This window comes from Cinclus cinclus, chromosome 13, assembly GCF_963662255.1.
Source record: "Cinclus cinclus chromosome 13, bCinCin1.1, whole genome shotgun sequence".
In the NCBI taxonomy this organism is placed as follows: Eukaryota; Metazoa; Chordata; class Aves; order Passeriformes; family Cinclidae; genus Cinclus; species Cinclus cinclus.
The window spans coordinates 13,309,393-13,327,852 of record NC_085058.1 but is presented as its reverse complement, the minus strand read 5'-3'; the positions used below and the strand labels follow the sequence as shown (position 1 = coordinate 13,327,852).

At 44.0% G+C, this 18,460-nt stretch overlaps 1 protein-coding gene across 1 annotated transcript in view; it reads left to right on the top strand.

Annotated features, from left to right (window-relative positions):
• CEMIP (cell migration inducing hyaluronidase 1) overlaps positions 1–15,773 on the top strand; it is a 47,032-nt gene extending 31,259 nt beyond the window's left edge. Inside the window, exons 15-28 of the mRNA XM_062501323.1 lie at positions 232–360; positions 1,046–1,131; positions 3,831–3,962; positions 5,851–5,886; positions 6,049–6,204; positions 7,703–7,883; positions 9,136–9,351; positions 10,265–10,476; positions 10,933–11,118; positions 11,972–12,176; positions 12,911–12,997; positions 13,313–13,470; positions 14,921–15,021; positions 15,646–15,773. Of these exons, the coding sequence (XP_062357307.1) occupies positions 232–360; positions 1,046–1,131; positions 3,831–3,962; positions 5,851–5,886; positions 6,049–6,204; positions 7,703–7,883; positions 9,136–9,351; positions 10,265–10,476; positions 10,933–11,118; positions 11,972–12,176; positions 12,911–12,997; positions 13,313–13,470; positions 14,921–15,021; positions 15,646–15,773 (2,013 nt within the window). The remainder of the gene's footprint in view (positions 1–231; positions 361–1,045; positions 1,132–3,830; positions 3,963–5,850; positions 5,887–6,048; positions 6,205–7,702; positions 7,884–9,135; positions 9,352–10,264; positions 10,477–10,932; positions 11,119–11,971; positions 12,177–12,910; positions 12,998–13,312; positions 13,471–14,920; positions 15,022–15,645) is intronic.
• Positions 15,774–18,460: the final 2,687 nt, after the last annotated feature.

Genomic DNA, 18,460 nt, shown 5'->3' with positions numbered 1-18,460 from the left:
TTTAACTTTGCAAAGTCTCACTTATACTTCAGTATTGATGATAAGCTTAACCTAAAGCACGCTGAGAATCAGAAAGGTGGATGTCAATGTTCATGTGTGTTAAACTCTGCTTCAGAGCGTTACGCGGGTTCATGGCTGTGATTTGTCCTGAAATCTTCTGTCATACGTCTTGTGGCTTTGCTGAGCTCTCCTGGGGCTAGCAAAGCCTCAGAGGTCCCTTCTCTCTCTCAGGAAACGGGTTTTTGGTTTGTCCTGCACCACGTGCCAACAGGCCCCTCGGCAGGCATGTACTCCCCTGGCTACTCCGAGCACGTGCCCATGGGGAAATTCTCCAACAACCGCGCGCATTCCAACTACCGGGTGAGTCTGCACGCAACGGGAACGCTGCCCTTGGAGCAAACACCATCCCCTGGCTCCAGCTCCCCGGGCCTGCGAGCTATTAGTGCCTGAGCTTTGTGTTTCACTGGGAGCCCTGCACACTTGTTTGTGTCTGCAGATAAGGCGGGAGCGCTCGGAGCCAGCCAGCACCTGCTCCGCTTGGCTCTTGGGCATCCAGAGAGGCTCTCCCCTCTGCTCAGGCTGCTTCCCTGCCCCTGTGCTCCTAAAATACTGCCTCCAGGAGCATCTGCTGGCAGCTTGTCTAATTATACACCTCAACTGCCAATGCTGGCAATTAACTGAACAGCTTCTAGAGGGATAAATACGGCCGCTGTGTCTAATCGCCTTCTCTGCTTATTTACTCCTTAGCGTGCTGTGTTGTGGGGCTGTGTGTTACTGAGGGCTTTAGACTGAAGCAGAAGGTTTAGGTATATGGAAATACATGCAATTATGAGAAAGGTGCAGCTTTGGAAATTTGCAGCAATTTGGGGGAGTATATGCAAGTCTGGATAGTCCTGGCCACCCTCTGTTTCACATGCTGTTAACAGAAGCTGCTCCTAGCATCATGTGGGTGTCTTGGGCTTAGAACAACTGGAGGTAGAGTCTGAACATGGAAAGAGCTGTAAAATAAATATACTGTGATAACTGCATTTCTGTTTTCCTTTAGGCTGGAATGATTATTGATAATGGCGTTAAAACCACCCCAGCCTCTGCCAAGGACAAAAGACCTATCCTGACATTGATTTCTGGGAGGTAAAGTGTTTTGCGTAGTTTGATTTGGAAAAGACTTCTCTAAAACACTGACTGGAAGCGATGAAATCACCCCAAGGAAGCTCACAAGAATCATTGCAATGCCTTTGGGGTGGCTCTTTTTGAGGAAGGGTCTTCACTTTCCTTCCTTTCCAAGATACACCTTGCCATTTCTGACTTCATCTCCCCATTCTCCTTTATAAGGGACTCTCAACACCCACACCCTTCTGGTTTCATCCTCATTCTTTAGTTCTGAGCTGAGCTGGCATGGATATTACATCTGTCTAGGGTGTTCCATTTATTTTTGAATTTTTTAGATAAGGAAGAAAATTCACTGCCTGGTCAAGAGTCCCTCTGGGCAGAATTTGCTGAAAGAGTTTCTTAGGAATAAGAAACTTAAGTATTTCTTGGGAATGCTATGGATTTTATTAATTCTTTTAGAACCTACTTGAACAGAGAGTGCTTATGTCATGGAGCTCATGCTTTGATTTCAGATTTCAGTCTAGTTCCAAATCTGACACTGCAGTTACAATCACAATTAAATATGCAGAGCAATCCTTCATTTCTGCTGCTGTGCACAGCCTCTCTGTGGTGTAATGGAGTAATTCAGAAATAATGGAAACCTCTCTATAGACTGTATCATATCAGCAGACCTACTGTGGTCTGGTAGCCTCTGAGAACCCACTCTTTCCTCAGAGCTGGCCCCAGAGGAGGCTGATGAAAGGGCTGCTCTTGCACCCTTGTATCTCATTAGACCTGGAGTCTGGCTCTTAGTTGTCAACCCCCAGACATGCAAAAGGACTTAAAGTGCTCTCAAATTTCATAGTTTCTTTCCTAACAGACCAATTGCCTCCAGTTGCACCCTAACCTACCTACCCCCACAACTGCATTTCTCGACAGAAGAAACTATGTAAGGAAGAGAAACGTGCTGAAAGCCTCTGCTCAGCAGGGAAGAATGACAATTTTATCTCCTTCTCATCTCTGGGGGTGTGGGTTACCCAGACTACTGCAGTCATGCATTGGGCAAGCATTACAGGGATCCATCTTCCTCCCCAGGAGACCCCAGCCAGGAGCTCAGATATCAGCTGTCTACATCACCACGGTGCCCTGGCTAGCAGCTGATGCTAAAAGATGTTCAAAAGTGAATGTCATTTACATTATTTTAATGCTCAGTTAATTGAAGAGATTAATTCAAATCTAAAAGTAGCTGCTGAAAAAATAACTCAAGAGCAGTCTGCTTTTGGAAACCTGATGCTGCTTTTCCATGGAGCTGAACATGTGCCTTGCTGAGCTGCCTGCTGCCACAGGTGTAGTTAGTGGTTACAAAAGGTAATTTTTCCCTTGTCATACAAGGGCAGGAATGGCCCTTGGAAGCCAAATAATTCACAATGCATTCATGGGCTCAGGGATTGCCCACCAGCATAAACTGCAGCTCAGATTATTTATCCCATTTTCCACTTTTCATGTGTCAAGACTGAGTTAAATAAAGGACTGAACTTGGGCTGGCTGGAGTAAATAGTGAGCTAGGCTGGACAGTGACAGAGTTGGAGAGATTATTCTGCATTCTGTTACAGCATTAAATGTCCAAGTCAAGTTCTGAACCCTGTAGTGTTCCTCCAGTTATCACGGATGTGAATGAAATTGGAATCCTTCTTGAAATATCTGCACTTAATAATGCCTGGGGAATTCACAAGAGCTGATACTAAATCTGTCTCTGAAAGTAAATTCACAGTGATGAAGTTGCCAAAGCAATATTCATTTATTGAAACCCTATCAGCCTGATGCTCAGTTTTAGATTGATATGATGGCTTATTAAGCAAAGCAAAGTGCTATTGAATATCTGTTAGCAATTTGACAGCTTGGCCTTGCTATCCATGGTGTAGAATGAATTTTAATCTCTGGACCATCCATTGCTGGCACTGAGTTGGATACTTATCTGTCAGGTTTTCTAAGCTGTGCAGTGTGATGGAGGATGTTTCTCCAACAGCAGAAAGGAGTGTGGTGCCCCAGGACAGGGTAAATGACAGCCAAGCTCAGCATCACCTCGCTCAGATCCTGTGGCCCAAGCAGTGGCTGTCAGGGAGCAGCTGAGGGCACACATTGCTGCAGTTTCTGCTTCTGTCTGCTTTTTTTCCCTCACCAAATCAGGCTAATATTTAATCATTCTGAGAACTTCAGGGTTAATAAATCTTGTACGTGTGTCCTGTGTAGTGGGAGTAGTGAAGGACATACTCGCAGCCCCTCTCCAAGATTTTTTAATTCCTTTCCACAGCAAGAAAAATTTGGCAGTGGTACTCATGGCCACAGTATAGCCAGAGTTAGGAGATAAGAATGCTCAAAAGGGAAAACAAAAGGATATTTATCTAAATAACAGGAACATGCTAAAGTATAGCAGTAAGAAAGAAAATATCTGTAACTTTTGGGAGCAATAATAAACCTTCCATGCTTCCAGCAATATATCAGCAATACAATACCGGAAAGGTGAAAGGAAACTTGGAGCAGCTCTTAACAACTGCCGTGCCTGGACCTGCCTTGCTTTGGCAGCTGGGTCTGGCCATCACAGCTCGAGCAGACACGCTACGTGGATGGACTGTGGTCCCAAAGCTGTTCCTCAGTTACCATGAACCAGATGTTTAGCAGGGCCATGCAGGCAGCAAGGCCACCTTCCCTCGCCAACCTTTCCTCTCTCCTTCTGATTGCAGGTACAGCCCACACAAGGATGCTGATCCTTTGAAGCCCAGGGAACCTGCAATAATTGAGCGCTTTATTGCCTACAAGAATCAGGATCACGGGGCCTGGCTGCGAGGTGGAGATGTGTGGCTGGACAACTGCCAGTGAGTTTTGCCTTATTTCAACTCTCAGAGTTCAGCCTGGTGTTTATGGCGAGCATAGCTGTGGTTCAGACTATTTATATCTCTTTGCACCTTTCCTATGGCCAAGATGGAAATGAAGATGAAATGTTAAGCCACCACAGGCATTATTTTACACAAACAAAACCTGCTTTGTCTGAGCTGAGGATCCCTCAGGTTGTTTTTCTGTGTGATGCTGACCAGCATTCATAAATGGTCACAATACACACACACACACAGATGCAAATAAGTAAAAATAAAACCTAATTTTATTTTTTTACATGAAATATTAGGTGCTTTGAAAAGCAAACAGTGAAATGCACCACCTTTCCTGGCTCAGCCTGGTCACAGATCAGTTTTATGTGGTTCAGTGTAATGCTGAATAAGCAGGTACTGATGAAGCAGACATAAAACTATGCATCACAGCAGCAAGGGAGAGAGTCTGGGCAAGTGCGTGTTGTGCTCTTTGAAGGCCATTTCCTGTGCTGGCCAGAGAAGATATTTGTTTTGAACTTGGAAACAGATGATCTGCTGCAGTTTCTGTTTCTGAGCCAGGCTCCTGATATCAATCCTAGCGAAGAGGAGAAAAAGGAAAAAGCCCCTTTCCGAGGCATATTGTGATAACCCCGGTGGGAATGACTGCCACGCTGATATCTGGTGTCCAATTCCCAGCCAGAGCTGCCTTACCTTCGAGTGACCCAAGCCTCTCAAAGCACCCAGTGGATAAGCTGCCAATAGTGACCTGGTGAGAATAGGGCTGTAGAACATTCAGAAATGTCATATTGAGCAATACAGTTTGTGTTTCTTATGCCCCACGAGAATCCACCCCCTCCACTGCCAGCAAGCGTTGTCCTCACAGATCCCACTCAGGTCACTAGGACACTTTCATTGCTGATGGAGCAAAGGCAGTGTGGAGGGTGCTCAAACACCAAGCGCTTCATGATTTTCCAGCAGCGAATCTCTGAGTGTGTGTGAATGGGAGGAAGCAGCCATCAAGGTGTAATTGTCTTTATAGCCAGAGCCATTTCCATTTCTATTGCTACAGAAAGATTTATGTATCCCATTAACAGGGCCAGCGTTAATGTGGCCTGCAAGGAAGCAAGGAGGCCATAGGGTGGGAAGGACTGCCACCTACAGACAGCAGGACATGAGGAGATCTGCTCCCAAACCACTGCCAGGACCAGTGACAGATGTAGGAAGTGATGCTGGTGTGAAGACCATCAAGACTGACTCAAACTATCAATTCCCTGTAGCATTTCTTTAACCAGGAGTCAAGGACCAACATCTGTGATTTATGTTATCTTGAAATTTCAGCAAAATAGAAATATATTCTATTTTTTTTATTTTTAATAAGGAAGAAAGGAAGTTCTGATCTCTGTATTTCTGTTGAGGAAAGAGAAGCCAAGCTGCTCTTTTCATATCCCCTTGCAAAGCTCTTTTATGGAAGCAGTTTGTGAAACATGAAGACAGGGAAGTACAGTGTGTAAGGCAAAGCACCATTAAATAATAAAAGCAGCTTGGAGTAGGAGATAAGCATGTTTGTTTTTTTTTATCTACCAGAGAAAAGTGTGATCATTAGACAAAGGGATAAAGCTTTATCAGGCAAGTGAACTATAGCTAGTAATCACCACCTTAACCCCAGCTGGAGCAATCAGGTGTCTGTCTGCTGCTTCATGTGATCTGCATATTCTGCAAGGTGTGCCGAAAGAGATCTTCTAAAACTGGACAGGGAACAAGTCTGAAACACCCGAGTTCCCCCTGAGCATTCTATGAAATTAAACACTGCTGTCCTTCACTAGCTTGCTTCTTACAGTTTGGCATGACAAACCAAAGCATCCCAGATTTTTCTGAAGCATCTCTCTTCTCTTGGCAGGTTTGCTGACAATGGCATTGGGCTGACCCTGGCGAGGTAAGGGTGACACAGACTGTGTGGGACAGACTGTGTGGGACAGGGTGTGTGGGACAGGGTGTGTGACACAGGCTGTGTGACACAGGCTGTGTGGGACAGGCTGGGCAGGGTGCTGGGGCTGGCTGTGAGCAGCCCTTTCACCTCCATCCCTTGTCTCCCCAGTGGTGGGACCTTCCCTCACGACGATGGCTCAAAGCAGGAAATCAAGAACAGCCTGTTTGTTGGTGAGAGTGGGAACCTGGGCACCGAGACGATGGACAATGAGATCTGGGGGCCTGGAGGTCTGGATCACAGGGGAAGGACCCTGCCCATCGGCCCGTAAGTGAGCTCAGCACATCACAGCTCTCCCAGCTCCTGTTCCCAGCAGCAGCTCCAGCCCAGTGTGGTTTCCTCAGCACTGTTCAGTTTAATAACCATTACACAGAAAGGATTTTGTTTCATGACTCCCAGTCCCAGAGTCCTCAGTGTGCAGCTGCTGCTGGCAGGTACATCCTTGAAGGCTGCCAAGACAGATCGAGCTCCTCTTTCCTCCTCCCTTCCCTTTGCAGGGGGATTTGAGAGGACAGCAAGAGTACTCTGTGCTAGCAGGGCACCTCTGTACATGAGATCAGCAGTGCTGAGCAATGAGCTGAGCTCCATCAGCTGCCAGGAAGGCTCATGGCAGCCCCTTCCTAGGCTTGCATGTGGTCATGGGTGTGCTCAGTGCTGATGTTACTGGTGCTCCTGCAAAGGACTTTGATGCCTTTGTTAAGCAGTTTGGAAATGGCCAGTGAACTTCATGTGTGGCCTCTTCCTCGACCTTAGTCCTACAGTTTGGTTTGCAAGTGCAATGCTTTTGCTTTGTAAAAACTCAGTTATCCTACACTAGCCCCACAGTGAGCAAACAGCTCAGCTGATGCTTTTCTGCTATTTTGCAAGCCTCAGTTTTACTGTCAGCAGTGATGCTGGAGGCTTATTATAAACTATACCAATAATGAAAACCCATTCTGCTAAGACTCTCCTAATATCCTTTACACATATACATATATGGACATACCTCATTTTGGATGTTGTATGCAGAAACTCAGAACAAACACACTGCAGCAGGCAGGAATTCTCCAAGGGATATTATGAGGAAGAGATCAAATTTATGTTATCATAAGTGAAATTTGAAATGTCTTATCTTAGCCCTTTAAAGACCTTACTTAAGCATCTTGTTCATTTAACTGCTGTGAGAATGGTGTCTTCTTTACCTTACAGATGATATCAGAAAAGGCTGATAAAGATTAATTAATCTGCCCCTTCAACTCTTCGTAGCTCTATCCATTGTAGGATCTTTCTTTGTTTTCAAAAACATTTTTTTTTATTGCAGTTGATTTGCAATGCTTCTCTCCAAATCCTTTTGAAAGATGTGGTGGGACTTCTTTTAGCCCTGCCATTACTCAGCCCAAGAAGTCTGCACAGCTCTGCTGAGTTTCATGTTTCACTGCTGCAGAACTCATTTCTGATGGCAAACAGGAATTTATTCATCTTTAGGTCAATCCTCTGGCATTGCTGTTACTTCCTTCCCTGGAGAAGTACAGACTAAATAAAGATGATCTGTTCAACACGAGAGAACTTGAGCTGAACTTGCAAGGATAAGAGAACTTTACAGAGCTGGAGAGAAGGGAAATCCCTTCTCTTCTAAAGCAGGGACTTAGGAGTCATCCTACGGGCTGCAAGAAATGAAAGCAGCCACGAAACAAGCGCGGTGGGGCTGTGCGTGTCTAGAATACATCTCCTCCCGATGCTAACGGGTCATGACCAAGTCTCTCTGTCTCCTCTGGATGTATTCTAGGGATTTTCCTATCCGAGGGATTCAGTTCTACGACGGGCCCATCAATGTCCAGAACTGCACGTTCCGCAAGTTCGCGGCGCTGGACGGGCGGCACACGAGCGCACTCGCCTTCCGCCTCAACAACGCCTGGCAGAGCTGCCCCAACAACAACGTCACTGGCATCCGCTTCCAGGATGTCCCCGTGAGTCACCCTTCCCAGAAAACCCTCCAGAATGCCTTGGAAATAGGGTTGTGGGCAAAAAGGAGAAAATGTAAGATCTTGCCCATCGTCTTTGCCAGAAGTCTAACAGAAAACAAAGAGGAAATATGATGGGTGCAATAACAGGAAAATTGTCTGTCGGGTTTGCAGTAAAACAGGTGAAGGCATCAGTTAAAAATAAAAAAAAAAAAAACAAAAAAACCCAAAAAGCAACGTTGAAGTGAAAATAATTTCTATTTCTGTACAACTCAGAAACTGAAGAATCAGTCCCCCTTTATTTTCAACAGTGGTATAATGTTAAATCAACAGAAGGAAGTCTGTTCTGAAAGACCTGACTGACCTAGAAGCAGAAAATACTGATTTTGGGGAACAGCCAGTGAAACCGAGCTGATGCAGGATAATTCTGCAACCCTGCACACCAGGGTAATTCCAGACTCCAGTTCTGCAGACATAAATGAGAGCAGAGTCCAGTCAAAAGGCGTTTGCCAAATTTTGAATTGGAGTGTGAACCTCTGGGTGCTGGTCTGAACCCATCCTGGGACCTGTTCTTTTGAATTATTTTTGTATTTGCCTGCACAAATATGTGCTGTTTCACTGAGGTTCACCTTTAGCAGCTGTTAAATTCAGCTGCCAAACATTACAAACAAACAAATAAATAAAGTGGTTGGGCTGAAATGATTTGTGTTGCCTAATTTTCAAAAAATTAGCAGGCTTGCTCACAGGTCAGAAAAGTGCTCACCAGTGCCAAATATGATGAGAAAGGCAAAATTCCCCTAGAAGTGGTGGTTGGTCACTCTTACATTGCATGAGGCACGCTGGTGACATGGTATTTATTTATTCTGGATAAAAATACCAGTCAGAAGTTGCCTGAGCAGCCATTTCCCAGGGCTCACTATTTCCCGCATGGGTATGACTTCATGTGGCTTGGAACTTTGACACTGCATTAGCAAACAATGAGCAAAGTGGCTCTCATGCAATTGTCTCCTGAACCTTCCTCCAGAATTTTATAACAAACCTTCCCACTGGTGAAGCTGAAATTGTGGTTTTTCAGCCTTTCCCCATGGTCAGCAGGGAAATGTGTGTCTGCTCTGCCCGACAAGTCAAACACGTTTTAAGTCAGAAAAGAGATAATTTGAGCCACTGTAGTGACCAAGGGCATCCTTTTCTTGCACTCTAAGTGATTAATTCCTTCCTGGAGATGTAAATTTGTCCCACTGTTGTTTTTTATTTTTAGATTACTTCAAGAGTCTTCTTTGGAGAACCTGGTCCGTGGTTCAATGGTCTGGATATGGATGGTGACAAAACATCAGTTTTTCATGATGTGGATGGTTCTGTGTCAGAATATCCAGGCTCATATCTGATCAAAGAAGATAACTGGTTAATCAAACACCCTGACTGCATTGATGTGCCTGACTGGAGAGGCTCCATCTGCAGCGGGCACTTTGCACAGGTAAGGCTGCTTGCCTTGCAGTATCATTATCACTTTGGTTTATTTTAAATTTCTTGGCACTTTAAAGCATGACCTGTAGAAATGGGCTTTCTTCAGAGTGCTCAGTGTTTACTTATCAGCATGTCTGTACGGGTGGCTTTGAACATGAGAAATACTGTGGTGCATTTTCTGAAACCTTGGCCCTGGCTGCTGACAGCTCCAGCAACTTCTGCCTGAGAGCTCCATGAGCATTCAGAGATTAATATTCATAAATCCATGGGCTGTCAGCTAGTTATTTTTCCCTGATTTATGGAGGGAAGTGTTGCCCACAGTGTTATGGGAAATGTGCTGATGAGTCGAAATTAGACTTCAGCTTTCATGGTCTTTCCTCCTGTGTGCGGCCACCAAACCACTCTTCCCACCACAGGAGCCCTGAGTCCTGCTGCCATGAGAGTCCTCACTTTCCTCTGCTGAGAGTGCCTGGTTTTGTCTTGGGTGTTGCAACAGTTGGGGGTTTTTGTGTGTAGTGCCACCACAGCCAATTTCTAACCACTGAGCCGGGTTTCAGGCTTCTGAAATCCAGACAGAAGGATCCTTGTTCAGCACAAGTCAGATGTCTGAGGTAGATATTGTCCTGCTGCTGAGGTTTGCAGGATGCTGTGGAATATCTCAGCCCTGCTGCAGCCTCTGGCACATGCACTTGAACTCAGAACTCAGTGGATGAGGAAAGGATTTTATTTTTTTTCTGGAAGCAGTTTGTTTTGTTGAAATGGAAGCCTAAGGAACAGAACATAAGTGCACAGCCCACAGTCCCTGCCCAGCACACAGGATTTGCACTAGCTCACATCTATTGAGTATCTGAACCTTTCACTGTACTTTATTAAACCCTTCCTGATTTTTTTTGTTTGGTGGTTGGTTTTTTTTCCCCATCTAGATATACATCCAAGCCTACAAGCCAGCCAACCTGAAAATGAAAATAATAAAAAATGACTACCACAATCACCCACTCTACTTGGAAGGGGCTTTGAGCAAAAGCACTCATTACCAGCAGTATCAGCCAGTTATAACTCTGAGGAAAGGCTACACCATCCATTGGGACAAGACAGCCCCTGAAGAGCTGGCCATATGGCTCATCAACTTCAACAAGTGAGTGAACTGAATCCCAGCATTCCAGTACAGTCATGTAGCTGAACATTTTTACTGGGTGAGGTCATCACCTCATGAGCTCTTCCAGAATGAACATGCCTGCTACAGGAAGTCCACTGAGTTCACCATCTTTTCATGAGCCATCTCAGGTTCCTGTTTCCTCCCCCAGGAAGCTCTGTAAGATAACACAGTCCATTTTTGGAAGTTCAGAGCTAATTCATTCCTGGTGCATGGAAGTCACAGGTGTAGAAGTGAGGAGCAGATCTGCCCTACATTGCTTAACTCACACATGGTTGTTAAGTCCAATTTACGTTGCATTTATTCCTTCTAAACCATGAAAATTTTAACTGGACAGGAAAAAACTTACTGTAAATTATTTAGTTTGGCTTCTAGCATGCTGAGGAAAATAATAGTTACATTATAACTTGTTACAATGTGGGTCTTTTCTATTTTTAGGAATGACTGGATCCAAGTAGGGTTTTGCTATCCTAAAGGGACGACATTTTCCATTCTCTCAGACATCCACAACCGTCTCTTGAAGAAAACATACAAAACTGGAACCTTCTACAGAACCTCTCAGATGGAGAAACTGGAGCACAGATATCCTACCAAAGGGTACTACTACTGGGATGAGGACACTGGGTAAGACAGCAGGCCTTGCTGGTTTGGACATGGCTTTGGGAATGCTGCTGGAATTGTGAGCAGTTTGGCTAATGCTACTAGCAGGGATTGCAACAAAACCAGGAAGGTTTTCTGGCACTGTGACCAGTGTTTAATTTTACTGGGACTCCCAGGCCTGCCAGTCATTCACAGCCTCTCTTGCACTTCCAATTACTCTGGGAAATACTTTTCCAAGTGAATACAAATAAAAAAGAAAGAAAGACAAAAGCAATGTGCAGACTGTGAAACTTAACTGTAGACATGCACAGCTCTTACTGTTTTGAGCAACAATTTATATACACCATGACAGGATGCACAGGAACTAAGTGTGAAGCAGGATTAAAATAATGAAGGAAGGAAGGAAGGAAGGAAGGAAGGAAGGAAGGAAGGAAGGAAGGAAGGAAGGAAGGAAGGAAGAAAAAGGGAAAGAAAAGAAAAGAAAAAAATGAAAAGAAAAATGAAAAGAAAAGAAAAGAAAAGAAAAGAAAAGAAAAGAAAAGAAAAGAAAAGAAAAGAAAAGAAAAGAAAAGAAAAGAAAAGAAAAGAAAAGAAAAGAAAAGAAAAGAAGATGTATTTCTACATATATGTATCACTATAGAATAGAGCTCAGAAGTCATTCAGGTGCTATCTGATTTCTCTGTTTTACTTTCCATGAGCTCCCTGAACCATTTCTGAGATGAATGCTCCCTTTTATTTGTGTGTGGGATGTTGGGCACTATAAAACATGGCACCAAGGGCTGCAATGAAAATTATTGCAAAGCATAGGAACTCAGTATGTTTTTGCACAAAAAGTTTGAAGGATGATGTTTGTTTTTGTTTTTTCTCTTGCCTGCAGGCTGCTTTTCCTGAAACTCAAAGCTCAAAATGAGAAGGAGAAATTTGCTTTCTGCTCTGTAAAGGGCTGTGAGCGAATAAGAATCAAAGCTGTGATCCCAAAGACAGCAGGTGTCAGTGACTGTGAAGCCACAGCTTACCCCAAGTACATTGAGACACCAATAGTGGAAGTACCAATGCCAAAGAAGCTCTCTAGTGCACAACTGGTAAAGCAGCTGATTTTTTATCACAGAATCATTGCTCATGTAAATTTGGCACATATTGTGCCCACAGACATAGAAAAACTTTGTGCCAGGGTCAGAAGACGTGATGCCTAATTTTCTGGGATGGTTCAGGCAGGTGAAATTAAATTAAACAGATTCTTGCAATGTGCAGAGAGCCACTGCAAGCTGTATAATTGGTCTTTTGGAGCTCTGATGTTCTTGAGAGCACAGGGTGAAAACTGGGGAGCTGGAAGACAGGTTGGTCCAGTGAATGTGATTTCAGAGCCTCCAGCTCCTCCAGGCTGTAAGAACAGCAGTGACAGACAGGGGACTGAATAGTGGAGTCGAATTATTCTCATTTATATAATGCATAACACAATCTCCCATACCCAGTCGGGTTCTGGGGGAGGAAATTGGGTATTTATCTGTTCTTTGGGCTTTTTCATTCATTATCCTTTAAACAGGAATACACAGCAAAGCCTTGGAGAATTATGTGTCAGCTCTGCAAAGTAAGAATCACTCTGCCATTCGGTGAAATAATTTACCTGGTGACAGGATGAGCAGAGAGGTCACCATTCTGCCCAGTTTCATTAGCAATTTAATTTGGCGAGTCAGTGCTTATTATGTAGCTACCTTGTTGATTGAATTTCAAGGTTTGAAATGTTTTCATTGAAAATGCAGCATTCGGGTAATGGACATTTTCACTAGAAAACCTGTTTATTTCATTTTGCAAACAGAAGAGCAAGGACCACTTAATCGAAGTGAAAATAGAAACTTACAATAAGCAGTACTTCCACCTGAAGGATGACTTTGCATACACTGAGGTGAGCAAATCCTCTCGACAAACTCAGTGGGGTGCAATTCTATACCACTTGCTTTATCTTCATGGGAATCTTGCTTACAAAGTTACCACGGCTAGTTAAATTCCGGTAATTTCTGCTTTGTATTTTGGAAAGAAAAAGGAAAAAGAAGGCTGTATCTTGTCCTACTAGGCAGGATAGCAGGACCTCAGAGACCTGGAATTCTGCCCTTTGAAACGAACGGCAGTCCTGTGACTCAAGACTACCAGTGTTTCTTACAGGTGGTTGTTTACAATTGTGTTACTGTGAGAGACCAAGAATATTTTGCCCCCTGCCCAGGTCGATGGTGTCAGGTTTTTTCTCACTGAAGAAGGTATCCAACTGGTTGTGATTGATGGACACCATGGAAAAGTTGTTGATCGAGTAACATTCAAAAACTCCATTCTACAAGGAATCCCAGCACAGATAGAGAACTATGTCAACAACATCAAAGATCAGTGAGTAAATAATCTGTTCTCACTAAGGTGCAATGTACAAGAATGCTACATAACACTCATGTTTTTCCTTGGATTTTATCACCCAACATGCAGAGCACTACACTCAATATATTTTTGTGCCTGACGGCTCCAAAAGAGCCCAAATGTGTGCATGTCCTGCAGGCAGCACTCTGATTCAGGGACTGATTAAGCCCCACATAATTTGCAGGGCTGCATGTGATTAACAAACTGCAGAGCTACATTTATGTTGTGGGTTACAGACAAACTGCAGACTTAAATTCACAAAGCACTGATCCATACAGATGTGCACAGCTCACACTTTTTTACTGCATGTATGTTTTCTCAAATGGCAGAAAATTAATAAAGTAATGGCAACTAATAAAGTACATTCCCCTTTGCACATTCCCCTGCCCAGACCTAAAGGCTGGATTATTCTGTCTTTTAAGTATGGGCAGCCAGGAGTGCAGAGTTTTGGAAATAGGTGGTAAGTAGCCAAAAGATGTTCCTGTATCTTCGAGGACAATGGCTTGTTCTGCTGGGAGGAGAATTGGAACCACATCAGAAACCCATTAACCAAAGGGGTTGTTCCCACACTAGCTTGTGGAAAGCTCATGGGAAGTGAATATATTTAATCGTTACTTAATCTGTTTGGATTTGAAATCTGATGTGTAACATTTAATACAAATATGAGTGCTTTGTTGACAAATCATCTGAAATAGCTGTGAGCAGTTTGACAGGATATTGTTCTGGCATTCACTCTAGAGACTTGGGGGAAGCTTGAGCTGAGTGCCTTGCAGGTGCAGTCCCACATGTTTTTATTTTCTAAAATAATTCTAGTGGTTTCAAAAATAACATCACATAGTTACTTCAAGGAAGCATGGTAATTTCTCACTTTTCTTTCATATAAAAAATAAAAAGTCTTTTCAGAGAGGTCATCACCCTGCTTTACAAAAATCTCAATCCTGGCTAAATCCAGTCCCTGATCAGGAATGGTAGTAATAATATTAAGACACTTTTTAAACAGAAGCACACTGAAAGGAAAAACATCAGGCCAACAAAAGTCTTAGAGAAGTGAATTTCTTCAGGTTCAATCTGCTAATGAAAGAACAAGAAATTACTTGAGACTTGCTAAGGGCATCCCAGGGAGAAGATGGGTCTCTATGAGCAAAGCAGGATGGAGCTGAAGGTTGGAAACATTTAAATCATCCTAGAAAACCATGTGTAACAATAATTTTTAAAAGTGATTTCTCTGCTTTCTAATGGATTTTGCATGACTGGAAAAAAAATCTATGACCAAACTGTTGGAAAGCATTAAAAAGCATTAAAGCTGAAGCCACTGTAGTTCATGGGTGTGTGAACACACAGGCAGGAGTTACCAGTGCTCAGGACAAACAAGCAAGGAACGTGTTCCGACTCTTCATCCATTTACACATCTCCCTGTTTCCTTCAGCTCCATAGTGCTGGTGACATCTAAAGGAAGATTCATTTCAAGAGGACCATGGACTAAAGTACTGGAGAAACTTGGAGCAGGAGAGGCTTTTAGGTTAAAAGGTAATCAGTTTTTTAAAAATCCTTTCTAACCTCCCATTATTCCAGTAAAGGGACTTTTTTTCTGCTTCTAAACTTTGCCTTGCTTGCTTCTATTAGCATGTGCTCAAACATCCTGGAAACAGTAATTTATTTATTCAGAAAGGTTGTATCCGCTGCAGCTTTGGATAACGTGCTCTGTATAAAACTGTAAATAGAAAAAACCTGCTAGCAGTTTCTCTTGGAAGTAAATAATTCAGGGAGGGGTTGATTTTCCAGATAAATTTTAGATATAAATACCTTTTAATAATAGAAATATTGAGACTTTTCACCCACTAAATGCCCCAAACCAGGGTTTTTCCTTGTCTCAACTTGTTTGTAGCTGGTTTTCTCTTGAAACATTCTGACTTGATAGCACAAAGCATATTGATTTCAGGGCGTCCCATATTTCATTAGAATACAGCTCCATGTGCACATTGCTGCAACCAGCCCTACGAGCTTTTGGCAGGATTCCATCTCTGTGTGTGTGTGTTTTACACGTGGCTCCTGTGCACCTGCACCCCTCCAGCCCTGAGGCATAGCCATGCACACAGGTGGGCTGCTGGTGCAGTCCTGGCACACGCCAAACACATTTGCTCTGATTTGCAGAAAAAATGGCTTTTGTTGGCTTCAAGGGCAGCTTCCGCCCCGTCTGGGTAAAGCTGGCCACAAACGAGGACTCAGCTAAAATCTACCAAGCACTGCCAATTCCTGTGGTGAAGAAAATGAAGTTGTGAGGACACCTTGCTGTGCCTGCTGGCCGCCAGCACTGCCCCGTGGGACGGACGGATGGACAGACGGATGGACGGACTACTGACAGCTCTGAGCAGACCTCGCCCGCCTGCGCCACCGGTGTAGCATTTCGCTGTTGTTGTTGTTGCTGTTCAAAAAGAAATCTCACTGTAAGTAGCTAGAGTGGCCACACGTGCCAGGAAGGCTCTCTTCCCTGTGACCAGCGTGTGCCCCGTGCTGGCCAGCCCAGGCTGGCTCCTGCACTACGGCCAGCTCTGGTGGGACTGAGCAAGGTCTGAGCTGTTCCTCCAGGTGCTGCTTTGATCACTGCTCCTGGGACAGACTGAAATTTGTGCTGCCTCTTGAAAGGGAGTTCTTGGTCTGAAGACCGTCATGGATTGTTGCTTCTACCAGCCTCTAAGTTGTCTGAAGACTTTTTTTTTTTTCCATAGTGTAACTAGTTGACATGGATGCTGGTTCAAAGACTGGTTGGCAATCTGGGGTCGAAAGGGTGGATCTGAGTGATTTAATGGATTCTGGGACTGTAAGCATTCCTCCTAAAGCTTCTGTGAGGTTTGATCAAGCTCTTCGGGGTGTGTGTTGTACACGCAGCCCATGGCACATAGTTGGAGAAGAAATGACACAAGGAGTGGACAAAACATGCCAGCAGAGACTGATGGAACCACCTATTTCAGCTTCCTCAGAAAACTGCATTTTTCCTATGGATCAAGGAGTTTGTGCAAATAGGAAGTTTTCCATCAACAAACAGCTGCAGGCTAGAAGGAGAGCAATGTCAATTAGCACTGTCAATGTATTTTCTCAGCCTTTCCCATTCAGCCTTTCCCTCTGTATAACAACATTCAGGATCAGTTTATGGTTGCCAGCTAAAGCCATCCCAATTCAAGGCTTCTGATTTTTGACTAGGAATACTGGGACTTACCTTATTCAGCATCAAATAGGGTGAGCTGCCCTCACCTTTCCCAGAACATCAGAGGGAACAAGATCAGACTGCTCTGCTGTGTGTTGCTTTCTGATCCTGTCCTCAGGCTTAAGATATTATGTCTTGGTCTTTCTATAAGAGTTACATGAGACATGGATGAGGTCTTTCCAGGTGGCTGAAGAACTAAAGTGGGAAGCCCAATGCACTCGTTGGATGTCTTGTACCTCCTCTCCCCCTGCTTCAAACCAATACCTGATACTGAAGGCAGATCAGAGTGAATCAGGACTTTACAGGGACATCTCTTGAAGGTGGGAAGTTAAACATGTTGTAAAACACTGAAAGCATTTCTAGTGTTCGGTGATATTTCTGTCAGTTGCCCAGAAATACCACAAAGGCCTTTCTGGAGGCTGTGGCTGTTCTAAGAAATCTGAAGGCAAGGGGGAAGTGTGAAAGACACCATGACAAGCTTTTCAAAGAATGTCAATCTTGCCAGTAAGACTTGGGTTTGTTTCCCCACTTTATATCTGCCTGTCCCCACTGACACATAAATTATTCCAACTGCTGATGGCTACTTTGTTTACGTAATTAAGTTGGTTTTCCCCCCACAATATCAAAAATGCTACTTTGAAGTTAGACTAAAAAGCAAGGATTTTGTGTGTCATTCCAAAGGCTGGGCAGATGTTGGTTTAGATCTGTTGTTCTGAATGTCAAAGCAAGCATGAAAAAATTTAGGTAGTACTGTAGATTACATTCCCCTCAGGCCTCTCCTGGGTTTTGAAACTGGAAATGTTCTTTTCAGACTTAACTACAAAATTGTTTTGAATTCACTGAATTTCATGTATATTATATTTAAAAAAAAAAAAAAAGGAAAAAAAAGGAAGAGCCAAGCGTTCCCTCCCAGCTTTCCAATAAGAGTCAGGTAATTAATGCTCCTTAAGGCATTTGTGCCATTTGCAGAGTGAATGAGCAACATTTGTAAAAGGGAAGTAAGTTGGGTTGTTTGTTCTGCAAAATTATGACAGTTTGGGAATTTCACAAATTATTCCATGAAAGAGTCAGTCTCACTGGTATTTCAGCTATGCTAATCCAAAACATTTATCTGATGTCCTGTGATAGCCAAAACAGTGCCAGATCCATGAAGTCAAGGGAAGAGACTAACAGGAATTCCCTCGGGTCTGGCAGTTTGGGTCATCTAAACCTTTTCCCTGCCCTGAGCCAGTGCCATTGATGCCACTGCAGCAGTGTTGGTGGAACCCGTTTGCTCCCAGGAGATGGACCAAAGCAGGAGCATTTCCTTCATGAGCACCTAGCAGATGGTGGGCAGGAAAGCCAGGCTTGGGATGTGCCTGGAGTGGGAACTGGCTTTGTGCAAACCCCAGTGCTGGGGTTGCCCTCTGCAGTGCTCCACTGGCCATGGCCATTTCCCCTCTCCTGCTCCCTCTAAGTGTGCAAACACCCAGGAGCATCCCACCAGGTGGGTCTGTCCCCTGGACTATTTTGTTCAGCTTCTAGGAGCATGCTGCCTTTGTGCTGAAGTGTAGCTTCTGATTTTACTGTTTTGGGAATTCTCAGGGTGAAAATACAAGACTTGGCTCTAGGAAAAACTTTTTTCTTTTTCTTTCCTAAAAGATCTCACCTTATTAAGAGAGAAAATTTAATCAGCTTGTCCAGTGATGCCGGGTTTGTCACATGGGGCCTGTTTTGGAGCTGGGGAGGGTCTGTGCTGTGTAGGGAATCACTGCAGGCTGCCAG